Source organism: Anas platyrhynchos, chromosome 23 (genome assembly GCF_047663525.1).
Source record: "Anas platyrhynchos isolate ZD024472 breed Pekin duck chromosome 23, IASCAAS_PekinDuck_T2T, whole genome shotgun sequence".
NCBI lineage: Eukaryota > Metazoa > Chordata > Aves > Anseriformes > Anatidae > Anas > Anas platyrhynchos.
This window is the reverse complement of record NC_092609.1, coordinates 2,706,078-2,718,138: the sequence shown is the minus strand read 5'-3', so window position 1 is coordinate 2,718,138 and position 12,061 is coordinate 2,706,078. Positions and strand designations below refer to the sequence as shown.

The window sequence follows — 12,061 nt, the reverse complement described above, 5'->3', positions numbered from 1 at the left end:
TCCAAAGAGCAGCCAGGTGGATTAAAAAATAAATAAATAAAAATATTTCTGCAGTTAAAATTACCGAGTTTAAGTGCTGACTGCAAATGGCTACCAACCAACTTTATAAAACTGCAGTGCATAAAGTTTCAAGAGCCCAAAACTCCAAAGTATTTCAATGTATACAGTCACACACACAGACACATGTGCACTTCTATTATATATATATATAAATATATATATGCACATTATATTTTTTATATATATAGAAAATAAAGTGCCTGGGGAGTCCTATTTAGGGAAGATCCCATCTTGCAACAGAGAGGGTTCCTTCCCCATATTTCCAATCTAATAAACGTGTCTATTTGGTCAGTGTAGTACTGCTTTGCACTTTATAGAGCAAAGAATATGAAGGTATTTTAATTCAAATATGAAGGAGGGGGACTTTCAAAGGAGCACGCAAAATGCTCTGTGCGCTTGTGCAATCTTAGGCTCTTGCTTATGCAACACAGGTCCCTTTTCTTCAGGTCTGAGATAGAGACTAAACTGAATTCCTCATCCATTTCAACTCCTGTAAGGCACACACATCAAATTCAGAGATTTTACTTAAAAGAAGTATATATATTTAGGAGCTACTGAAAGGAACGACTGTTTTCCACCGGGCAACCACAGCCAGCTAGATCTGAATGTCAGATTTACAGCCTCTTAAAAGAAAGGCTGTTACCATCGTGGCTCTTAGCGAAAACAGCTGAATTTAATAGCTACACCGGGGCGTCCCAATTATGTGCTTTATTTCTTTACATGACAGAAACATTAAGAACAAAATTGCAGTCCCCAAGATGGAATTAGATGAAGTCACCTGCTGTGAAAGGTTTGGTGTTGGGGTGGTTTTATATAAAAGCAAGGCAACAAGCAAACTCGCAGGACATTTTCCAACGGGGAAGAGGTGGAGTGATTCTGCAACCTCTCTCAGCAACCAGGTAATGTGCTTGAACAACACACCACGTCCTATTTCATTTATTCAGTCCTTAGAGATGCTTGTATTGGAAGAAATTTGCATTAGAAGATACCGCAAAGAACAATTTTTAAAGACTGCTAGAACAGAAATTGGCTGAACTGAATACATCTGTCAAATATCAACAGGGAGTTTCGGTGAACCTTGGAGATCCAGGCATTCCTAAAATTCTGAGAGGGCACTCAAAAATCCTAATTTAGATCTCCATCCAAATTCCTCAGATGTCAAATCTCTTTCTAATGAGCTAAGCCACACTTTGAGGGACTCCAAATCCAGCTGTGACTCGTGTGTAGGCACAGTGCCACTGGGGTGCAGAGGATCAGAACCGAAGATTCACTCACAAAATGTAACATTTCCATGACTCTGTAAGATGAAAATTGAGCTTTAAATGTCATTATGATCAAAAAGATGTTTTTTTCTCTCACAGAATGCAGAAGTCCAGGAAGGCCTTTGTTGGTATCCTCCTGTTTATTGTGTCTGTGGAAATCTGCTTGGCTCAGCACTGGTCTTATGGCCTGCAACCAGGAGGAAAAAGGAACGTGGACAATCTGGGAGAACTGTTTCAAGAGGTAGGTTCAGGATTGTAAAGCAACTCGTTTTTGCTTGGATCCCTCACCTGCACCAGATGCAAGCAAAAAAAGCCATGGGATGGGATCAGAGGAGACTCAGGCATTACTGTCTCTCTTTCCATGTGTATATATTATAGAAACACATTCATAAGACTTAAAGTAGTAATTGGAGAGCTGACCGTGATGTGGCATAAGGGTAAGACATTCGACAGCCTTGCATAAAGAACAGTACCGTCTATTGCATACACAAAGCTTGGGCAGTCTTCTCTGAAGCAGAGATTGAAATTTGACTTCCAGGTTAAACCTGATCTCATCCCGTCCCTAGCTTCAGCCAATATTCTGATCAGCTGCTTTATGACAACTTTCATCCACTTCAGTGAGAACGTGGCAACAGGCAGCTGTTGTGGGATTAGATGGCAAGCACTTAAATGAAGGATTCAAACCACAAAGCAGATGTGAAAAGTTCTGTCCACCGATGCTTTTCCCATGCTTTCTAATATTTCATGTGTAGGCTCTTTTAACCACAGTTGTAACATTCTGATTTAAAGTTTGCTATAGCACAAGCGAGCACCTAGGGAAGGGGAGAATTTAAATTGTGCAGTGGAACAGTTTCATCTTTATCTGCAACTAGGGCATGGTTGCCTTAGCAGAGATATCTCCTCATGAAGGCTGTGTCCGTTCCCAATTCAGATTGCAAATGACATGGAAAAAATAGGGGAAGTGCAGAAGACGGAATGCCCGGGCTCATATCAGCATCCCCAGTTTAGTGATCTGAAGGAAGCCATGGTAAGTAACATGTTTTTTCTTTTATCACTGTGGAATACAGGGGACTAGTCCAGGCTGGGAAAACACAGGGCAGGGGTGGGGTAGGAGTGATGAAAGAAGAGGCATGTCAGCTTAGTTTGCATATGGTGATACTGGCTGAACCCTTATTATCTGCGTCGTTCTCAAGTACCTTCAGTCTACAGTCCTGGAACTACATGATTCTTACTGTTCCCATTGTAGCAGTGTCGTTACTCACTAAATTAAAACAAAAACCAAAGTCAAATCCATTCTATCTCCCTTAATACAAATCCACGCAGCATTCACAGATACTTAACTTCAGGGGTGCACTTTGCAACTGAAGGATGGAGCCATATGGAAGCTGCTGCTCCCAAGGTCCCCAGACTGGGAAATGTATTTTCCATGAGATGCTCTAATGCAGTGACAGCAGAGACTTCACACTAACTGCCACAGAAAGAACACTCTCAAGCAAAACCATGCTCTTCAAATCATACAGCAACACCTTGGTCAGGCCATATGGCCACCACTTTCTGGGGAACATCTCTGAGTTGTCCTAGGAGAGGAAACGCTCAATCTCTACTTCATTTTTGAATCAAAGACCAAAAATTTCAACTGCATACTCTTGCCTTTCACTGAGGAAGCTGGTCTGAATCCTTCAGAAACTCAGTAAGAGCGATGCAGACAGGTCAGTCCAACTTCTGTTCGCTTCTCACGCGGAAATCTCCTAAATTCCAGGGTTTCTTTTAGGTCATCATCAATCCTATTTGTACAGAACATAAAATGGGATCTATGCCTGTGACTCTGGCTTCCAATAGCACTACTTTCAGTACGAAGAGCCAACACTAACTTAGTATGTTTATACTTTTTTTTTTTGGCCTACAAAAGACTATATTAGGCACGGACTGATAGCAGAAAAATTATCAGGATATATTAAATGAGTTCTTTGATGCTTTTTGCTCACTGAGGGAAACTTGGCCTTCCATTGCAGTCAAATTCTGAGGTTTGCTTGGAAACTGCTGGTAATCTTACACAATATGTGCAAAAACTTTTAAGCCTCTGCATCTAGTGGTTACTTTGCATACTTATTCCTGTAACATAGCCTGAATTATGCGGCCTTACTTCTCGCTGCTTAATGACTTTGAAAACAAATTAAAACTTTTCCAGATGCAGGTTTTCCAATGTGACACATTCCTGGAGTTGATACAGGAATATTACGCAATGTGAGGGGAGGTGTCAGGAAATGGCCCACCCCGTGGAAAAAACTTTTCAAGTTACCTTCATCATTTCCTGGAGCAGCTGGAACTGAGCGCAAACAAAGATACACCTAGCTAAGATACAGAAGGGAAAACAATAACACATTCAGCATGTCGATCCAAAACAACTTCAGGCTTTCAACTCAGAGGTAACAACATAAATACTGAAGTAGGAGACCAGATCCAGCAGGGTGTGACACAGCACATGCCATTCTAACAGTACTAAGGTATAGAGAGAAAGGTAACAGGGCAACAACCCCACCCCAGAACACTTTTGCTTTCTTGTGTCTTGGCCAACTGCTTAAGCTCACGGACATTTGACATACTGATGCTTTGTGTAAGTTCATGCTGCTTTTCCTACACTGCTGTCAAAATGTAGTGTTCAACAGCTGTCGGGTTGCACTCCAAGAACTGCTGCAGTGGTGGGCCCATTAACAGATGTAAAGCTGGTCATGGACTTTGGGATGAAAAGGGCTATTATGAGTGTCAGTTACATTATACTGTCTGATCAGATCCCCGGGCAGGTGGTGGAGAGATCATGTCGGGTCAGATTTATGTCATTCTAATCCTCCTTCCAATGCAAACTACACTATGAATATGTTAGCATCTGACTAGGCTTTAAAATTCCATCATCAAAGTTCTTTCTCTTCTTTAAAACTGGTGTATGTGTGTGCTTACAGGCAAGTCTGATTGAAGGAGAAGCCAGACGAAAGAAGATTTAAACCCACAAAGCCAAAGGAACAACGGACCCAGAATAAAATTTCAAAGCAACGTTAAAACCAGTTCCTCCTAAAATGGATTAGATTTCATTATGTGAATAAATTCTGTGAAGTTGTATTTAAGTGAAAGATGCTGTTGTATAGATTACCTGCTTAAAAGAGCACACATTCTAGTCCGGTGGTGGGGAATCAGCACCATAGGGTTGGCTTTTTCTGCAATGAAAACTCGGACACGACAGCTTTTGTTTCACACATATGGGCAATGCCTGGGCAAGGGCACTGTCTGATCTCCCCCGTCTCTGGATGCAACAACAATACAACATTAAAAATTAGGAATAAATTTACTGTTGGAAGGCAATTCCTCTCACACGTCAGTAGGCAACACATGAAAGACTTTTATATGCTTTTTTTTTCTTTTTTTACTGGTTCACTCATAAAAACTACATTTATATTAAAAAGGTATTTACAAACTTTACAATAGTTAATACATTTAAAAAAAAACCACATGAATTTATACACCTTGCTTTACAGACTTGGTGAATCACGCGCCATTTACCCAAAGAGATGCAGACTCCATTTCCAAAGCTTGGCTCCTACTCTTTCTCCAGAGCCAGTTTAAAAGCTGTATATTTTGCTGATTCAACTGCAGAGGATTAAAAAAAAAAAAAGTATTTGCAGTCTGTAGAGGTGGGTTTTGTAACTGAACCATCACACCCAGCATCTCAAAGCACTCACAAAAACACATTACACAACATCCACATTCTCCTGAATTCCAGACAAACACGTCCCGCAGTTTACCATGTCATTAAACCCTCGTAATACCAACAGTGATTGACTACATCAGTGAACACCAGGCATGCTGGGGCTGAATTTCAGAGCTGCTGAGGACTTGCACCTCTGTGCACACACACACAAAAACTGCACTCTTCTTCCAAAATGCAGGTCCAATGTGTGCAGTCAGGCGTGTCCTGTGAGTTCAGTGACAGCCTTAAACCAGCTCAGGCCAAGGCTGCACAAACAGATGTTGTTCACTTTTGTTAAGCTCCTCCATTTCCCAACAGCCGTGACTCCTTTGTGTACACACACACAGTGCCCTGAAGGTGCTTTCCACACCTGATTTTCACACTGTACCCCTCGGGGACTGTGCTGGGCAGGCACAGACATTAACATGACCTGGTTTTATTTGTCTGCTGGGGGCAGAGCACGCACCAGGAACTTAGCTCTGCTCCAACTGGGGTCTTTTTACATCATAATCAGTTAAATAAACACTGTGATATACTCAAAAGATTAGGAAGAACGTTAATAGGAGCAGAATTAAGTGAACCTCGTGTGCTTTTGAAAAGCCCACCTCCTACCACACAATAAATGAATCATATTTATTTGTGTATTTTTTCTTTCTAATATAATCTTGGAAAAGCTCACCTTGGTCCACTAGATAACAGTCTGCAACAGTAAATATAAGATAGATTTTTAATTAAGGAATTGAAAAAGGGCTAGCAGTAATGGTCAGGAATGTTTTTACATTAAAAAAAAAAAAAAAAGATTACAGTTAAGCTACAGACATCTTAAACTTATTATTTCCATTTACAATTATAAAAATAAATAAGGAGAGAAAATCTGAGCCATTATTCCTACAAGCCTAACTCACTGTTCATCGTGGAACGTACGCCGGGCTGCACAGTGTGAAGGTTCCCAATAACTGCTACATACACATCACAGTATTTCTGCCACTGCAGATCACAGAGCTGTCCTCACTGGAATCGGTGTCCTTTCCTAATCCACTAATCCACTGAAATGGAAAGCTGTCTGTTTCTCTCTTCCCCTGATATGGATTAGAGCCTGTAACATTTTTAAAGGAATTTATCACAGCATGACAAATTTTAATTAAAAGCTCCAGAAAACAAGTGTTGAGCATATTTCTCCAAAGAGAAAAAAAAAAATCCTCTAAGACTTGAAATTTAACACTAGCTTTGAACAGCATGGCTATGAAATGGGATTAAGATTTTGTCTTCTCTGCAGACTGGATATTTAACTCTGAGATTTGTTTTATTCAGAACTATGAACTTGGTAGAAATGCTGCTGCTTGCTTTCATTTCTGGCATGCAGAGAAGCCACCATTATGGATTGTTCCCCTACTCCCATTTTCAGTACTACAGGTTAAAAGACATTGGATGACATTTACAAGATCATCTAAGAAACATGGAAAGATGAAAATGAAGCAGTGAGACCTTAAATTGTCTCTGAAGATTAGATCTCATAACTTAAGTTAAAAAAAAAATTAAAAATCAGAGGTCTAGTGGGGTTTCTCACAAGAGTGTGGGCACTAAATTCTGCTTAATTAAAATCAACCAGGCCCCACGGTTTTTCACACACTTAAAAGCCCAATTGCTTTAAAAATCTGACACTTGAAGATGATACTTTTTTCCAAAACTGGCATGAAGCCCTAAGTCACTTAGGCACAGTACAGAAATTCCATCTTGTACCTCTAAGGAAACGATGCTGACTTGTATCAGCGAAGAATGCAACTCTTCAAACCTCACAGTCAGTAATGCTTAAGAAAACTGAACTCCTACCTGTCAGTTAGGTTGTCCAAAGGCACGAAGAAGAGGGAAGAGTTTACAGCACTTCAAACAGGCTCTTAGAACAAAAATAATGCTAACAAAGAAAAAAAGAATTATTCAACTTTAAACCCTTGGCATAGAAAATCTGCCAACGAAAATGCCCCAAACATTGTGGGAATGGAGATCTCCTTGCCCTGTTGTCTTTAGGCATCAGCTGTTCCTTTCCTTGCAGTAAGGGTGATGTCTCAGCTACAACCATCTCCAACCAGCCAGGCAACAGAGGCAGCAAGAAGAAAGGCCTCAACTGTGCAGAGAGCAGACCAAAAAAACATCAAGGAACCTGCCAAGTGAGGCAGCTGACTTGGGCATTTAGGGTTAGTTTGGCTACCAGCACCTAGGACCAGCACACGTGGGACAGGACCATGTTCCCAATGACTGCCAGATGAATGATCCAAGGGGAAAAGGAAGGGAAAGGATAATTAACCATTTACACACCAAGTACTCAATTCATTCCTGTCTGTACTCACAGGAATAGGAAACAAAGGGAAGAAAAAAGACAGGGAGATTACTAGCAACGGACTCAGGCTGCAAGAAGCACAGTCAGAAGTGACTCCTCAAAGCTAAAAAGCATCATGTAAAGGGTCATTACAGATCAGCTGAAAAACTGCTCAAGGTCACGCTTCCCCCAGCGAGGTCTTTTTGCACAGACCAGTTCCATCCTCCAGGAAGATACCTGGTGAATGCACAAGGTGCACCTGCAAGTCAGTAAAGCAGATCAGAAAGGCAGGGAAACAAGACTCAGAAGTCACTTGGTACTGAAATACCCAAACCTTCTGTCTATTGTGTTTTCCCATGACAGACAACCCATTAGCTGAGATTCCTGCAGTCTCGTATTTCTGCTGGCTTACCCAAGGAGTTAAAAGCAAACCTCCTCTGAAAAGGAAAAAGCACCAAGGAATGAGGCAACAGGCAGATACAGGATGGGGCAAGGCACCGAATTAACAATAGGTGGTGTTAATGTATACATGGATGTAGACTGGACAAGGAGCTGATGGAGAGCTTCAGGTTTCTGCAATTCCCACCACATCCTGCTGCTCTGCCTTAAACAAAGTTCTCACTGAAGACAAAAAAGTTCTTCATGTGGAGTTCCAGAGGATCCTTCAGTTTACGTGTGCAACAGCAGCAGAAGGAAGACAGTAGCTACATGAAGAGGAAGAAGTGGACAAAAAAAGCCAAAGACAAGAAAGCCCTGTGGTTTTCAAGTCAAGCAGTGTCTGTGTCAGCTCCACATTATGTTCTTGGACAAGTCCTACAATGCACCAGAGAGGCTTTGAGACACATTCAAGTTGTCCAGAAAGGTTTCAAAGATTTCCCAAGAGAAGGTGACAACCCAGAAGACAATCACATGTGAGCTATAGTGAGCATGATTGTGACTGCAGTGCTGCTTCCAAAATGTCTCCATCCTGCTCTGTGATGTGAATCTGATATGACCCTTTAATGAATGCAATCTGCTTAGAGGGCCAGCAAAATAAAAGAAGACAGAAAAAATAAATAAAAAAAAGTTGATAGGCAGCAAAATAAACGCAACTTCTGCAGGTTTCTTTAACTCGAGTTAACACAGAAGCCAAAGGAACTTCTAAGAGCAAGATTTTGTTTTCCTCTGAAAAAGATTGAAGTCTAATTAAAGCCTTTCCCAAATAAGTTTTCACTACTGTGATGAAACTCATGAAGTCATGTGAGAATAGTGATGTAGTGCCTGCAAAAAAAACCTCAAACCAAACAAGTGTCTATTTACTGTTGTGAGCAACATCCTCAGCAGGATTTTTAACACCTCTCCACAAATTATGATAATCAGAAGCTAAATGACAGTAATAGCTGAGCAAAATCATTTCCTGGAAGAAAGAGCACACAGAAGAATCTTCATCAACATGATGATAAAGGGATGGGCCACAAGAGGCAAACAAATATCCAAAATCTTATCTAAGTTCAAACGAACTTGGATGCACATACTTCAGCTGGTCCCTCTTTATGATGAACTCTAAGAAAACTTCTAGCTAATGAAACTGTTTGGATCTAAACTTTGCAGGCAAACTCCCGTGTTTCCTGAGATTCACAGTGAAAGGGAACAATAACAATGAGCGATTTTTTCCCTTCCCTAGAAAACATCAGTGAAAATAACAGCCACTATGGAAGCTACGTTTATAAATAGGCCAGTCACACAGGCAGAACAGCACGGCAAAATATCTCGTCTGTGATAGAAGAGAACAATTCTTACAAACCAAGAAAATAACAAACCTGACAGACTTTGCAGCTGCCGGTAAATGTGGCACCAGCTGGCAGCAGCAACTTTGGGGGGAAATACATGAAAGTTAGGACATGTAGCTTGAGAAGTAAACAGGGAAGTTCTCCACAGTGCATTGCTTCTGGAACAGGGAGTTTAGGAAAGTCCGCTTCCACAAAGCAAAAAAGAGGTGCTGTGACTATTTCTGGAGTGATCTAGATTATTTAATAGTAGAAGAGAGTAGAAATACATTTTGCAAGACAATTTAAAACTGAATTTTCTTCTTGCCTAAGTGTTGTACAAACTCCCCGTAAGCCTGGTGCAGCCAAGCAAGTTCCCCACCCCAGGGGAGCTGCCGATCTAATGCTGCCTGAGCTCAGAGACCAGCAGCCCTACAAGATGCAAAATACAACTGCCAACACTAATACTATGGAGTATTTTTGTCTTGTTGTGTATGTTTTTTTTGTTTGATTTTTTTTTTTTTTTAAAACAGCCATCTTCTGGTGACAGCTCAGGCACAGAGGAATGATGAATGAGTCTAAGGCCCATCTGGTTCATAAATAACAATGGTATTTGTGTTCTATGTTTGGTCACTACGTAACTGTGAGGATAGGGTATTCTAACTGTGCAACAGCCTTTTTCTGCATGGATTGCATGAATTTAAAAACATTAAAACTAAAGATCATGTCATTTTTTTTCTCTAGAATAAATAAAACAGACTGATGTTAACATTCAGAGACAGCAGGGAATAAATAACTAAAAGAAAAAAAAACTAAACAGATAAACAAAATACTTATAAATAATATTATTATCCCATCCTCCAAGGAAAGAAAAGCTGCAGAGCTGGAATAATCCAAGCAACAGGAAACTTGGTGGGTAAGTGTCAAATCTTCCACATGCCTCCCAAATCTGAACGGCTCCTTAAAACCCAAGTGGCTTTTAGCAACTTAGATCAAGGGAGGCTACAAAACAAAGTGCAAGTACTGCCACAAACCAGGGGGGAGATGAGAATTATTTACGTGGAATTGGCCAGCCAAAGTAAAGGCTACATTAACTACCAAACTTTGTTTCTGAGGTGCATGTGACCAGTTTTACCCACTCCATCCTCTCCAGGTTGCTGCTCTCAATACAGTACTGATTTGATGAAACTTCTATCCGCTCTAAGACATTCACAGGAGAAAAATAACTTTTTACACCCTATTAAAAAAGCACACAAAGATGAGATATTGTACCAAGTCCCAGACGCAAAACAAAATAGTAACACAACAAAGGAAGGAATATTGACTGCTCTGTAGTGTCAAAACCAGAATCAACAGCAAAACTGTGACAAAGTACTGGTGAACCTAAACTCTCCACTGGGAGCGAGCGACTGCCACTACTTGAGCAGAGGTGGCGTAAGGCAGAATGTCTGCACTTCATCTTAAGTACCTATGACGACGAGCAGAAAAGAGGTTTCTTTTTCTGCTAACAATGCTCAGGTCTCTGCCTGCAATCAAGGATCTTAGGAGACCACATATCATATGCCAGCACCTGACATCTCAGGAGCAGACATTTCACAGCTTAGGCATGGCTGTGATCGTCTCGCTTCATGCAAAGCAGGGCTTGGCAACGCTACAGGGGCAAAAGGAGGGATCTGTGCACCAGTACAGCCACAAAACTGCACCGAACCCATGTGAAAATACTGTAGAACACGTCTCATACTGGTGTGGCTTACCTTGGTTCAAGCACTGGTGCAAATCACTACAGTGACAGATTTACACTAGGAATGAGCTGCTGAAATTGCATCAGTGACCGAGTTCAGGACAGACAAGACTAAGACAAACAGGAGTTCCAGTAGGCTGACTTCTTCCCACATGTGATTAGTGTCTCATGATTGGAAAGGTAAACCAGAGGTTAGGAATAGTTACAACTAAGTTCCTTTTGGTATTTCCCAGGGAGAACTCCAAGGGACGTGACTGGAATGGCAAGTGAGATCACTAGGTCTTTAGGGTCAGAAAGGCCCAGCATGTCGGTGAAAAGAAAGCAGCCATTTCACTCTAGGCACTTGCTGTGAGCCAAGCAAGTAACAATCCTCACTGCAATCCTTGCTCTGAAGAGACAACGCTGGATTTTCTGGTTTTTGGAGGAGGAGGGGGAGGTTTGGCTTCACGTCTGTTGGGTAGTGGTGGAGCAGCCTGAGAAGATAAAACAAAAACATTTTGCTTATCAAACAGAAGAAATCCAGAAGTTCCTACACTTCTTAATTCTTCTTTCAGGAAAAAATCTTTAAATTCTTCCTCTCAGTGCTCCATGCACTCAATGAGAGGGGCAAACAAGGACACAGGATTTAATAGAAACACATATTTTTCAGTTGGTAGAATCATCTTTAGTTGCAGATATGCTTCAGTTGCTTCTGACCTACAGCCTGACTGAGCCAGGCAGTCACTTGACCAGTAACAGATTCACCAGTAAAATGGAAATAAACCCACTTCTCTCATGGTTTCAAAATTCAACTATTTTTATCTTGCTGGCTCAGTGAGTTGCACCACATAAAATGTTTCCAAATCAGAATGGTGCAACTGATTCCATAAAATGGCAGCAAAGCAGAAATTCTGCTAAAACAAGTCACAGCCTTCCCGCCCAACTCATGGGCTTGTACAGTGTTTGTTGTTCTTGCAGAAAACTGCACTGGTAGGTCCTTTCAAGTTGTCCCTTTGCTTGTTTTAAGGGGCATCCTATAAACTAATGAAAAGTGAAAGGCCAGGTGAACAAGAAGCTTATGTGGCTTACCTCATGCTTAGCTGAAACTGCCAAGATTTCCTGACTATTTTAACTAAAGGAGGACAGACTCAACTTTACAACAACAACAAAAGTAGCAAAACCCTTCAGAAAGTACTTTTACAACCTCTCTTTATGGGCCTT

General features: G+C 41.1%; 2 protein-coding genes across 5 annotated transcripts in view; one reads left to right on the top strand and one right to left on the bottom strand.

The window, feature by feature from the left end:
* Window positions 1-68: 68 nt before the first annotated feature.
* GNRH1 (gonadotropin releasing hormone 1) lies at window positions 69-4,460 on the top strand. 2 transcript variants are annotated; one of them, XM_038167018.2, is made up of 4 exons: window positions 69-959; window positions 1,422-1,563; window positions 2,254-2,349; window positions 4,280-4,460. In XM_038167018.2, the coding sequence occupies exons 1-4, from the start codon at window positions 829-831 to the stop codon at window positions 4,319-4,321; spliced, it is 411 nt and encodes a 136-aa protein (XP_038022946.2). In that variant the 5' UTR covers window positions 69-828; the 3' UTR covers window positions 4,322-4,460. The 2 variants fall into 2 exon arrangements, with proteins under 2 accessions (XP_038022946.2, XP_038022947.2); XM_038167019.2 differs by lacking the exon at window positions 69-959 and adding an exon at window positions 981-1,340.
* A 249-nt stretch (window positions 4,461-4,709) lies between these two features.
* The window catches only part of DOCK5 (dedicator of cytokinesis 5), a 112,384-nt gene continuing 105,032 nt past the window's right edge, over window positions 4,710-12,061 (bottom strand). For all 3 annotated transcript variants that reach the window (XM_038167006.2, XM_072027232.1, XM_038167005.2), the window contains one exon: window positions 4,710-11,334. In XM_038167006.2, coding sequence (XP_038022934.2) covers window positions 11,233-11,334 — 102 coding nt within the window. In that variant the 3' untranslated portion in view covers window positions 4,710-11,232. The remainder of the gene's footprint in view (window positions 11,335-12,061) is intronic.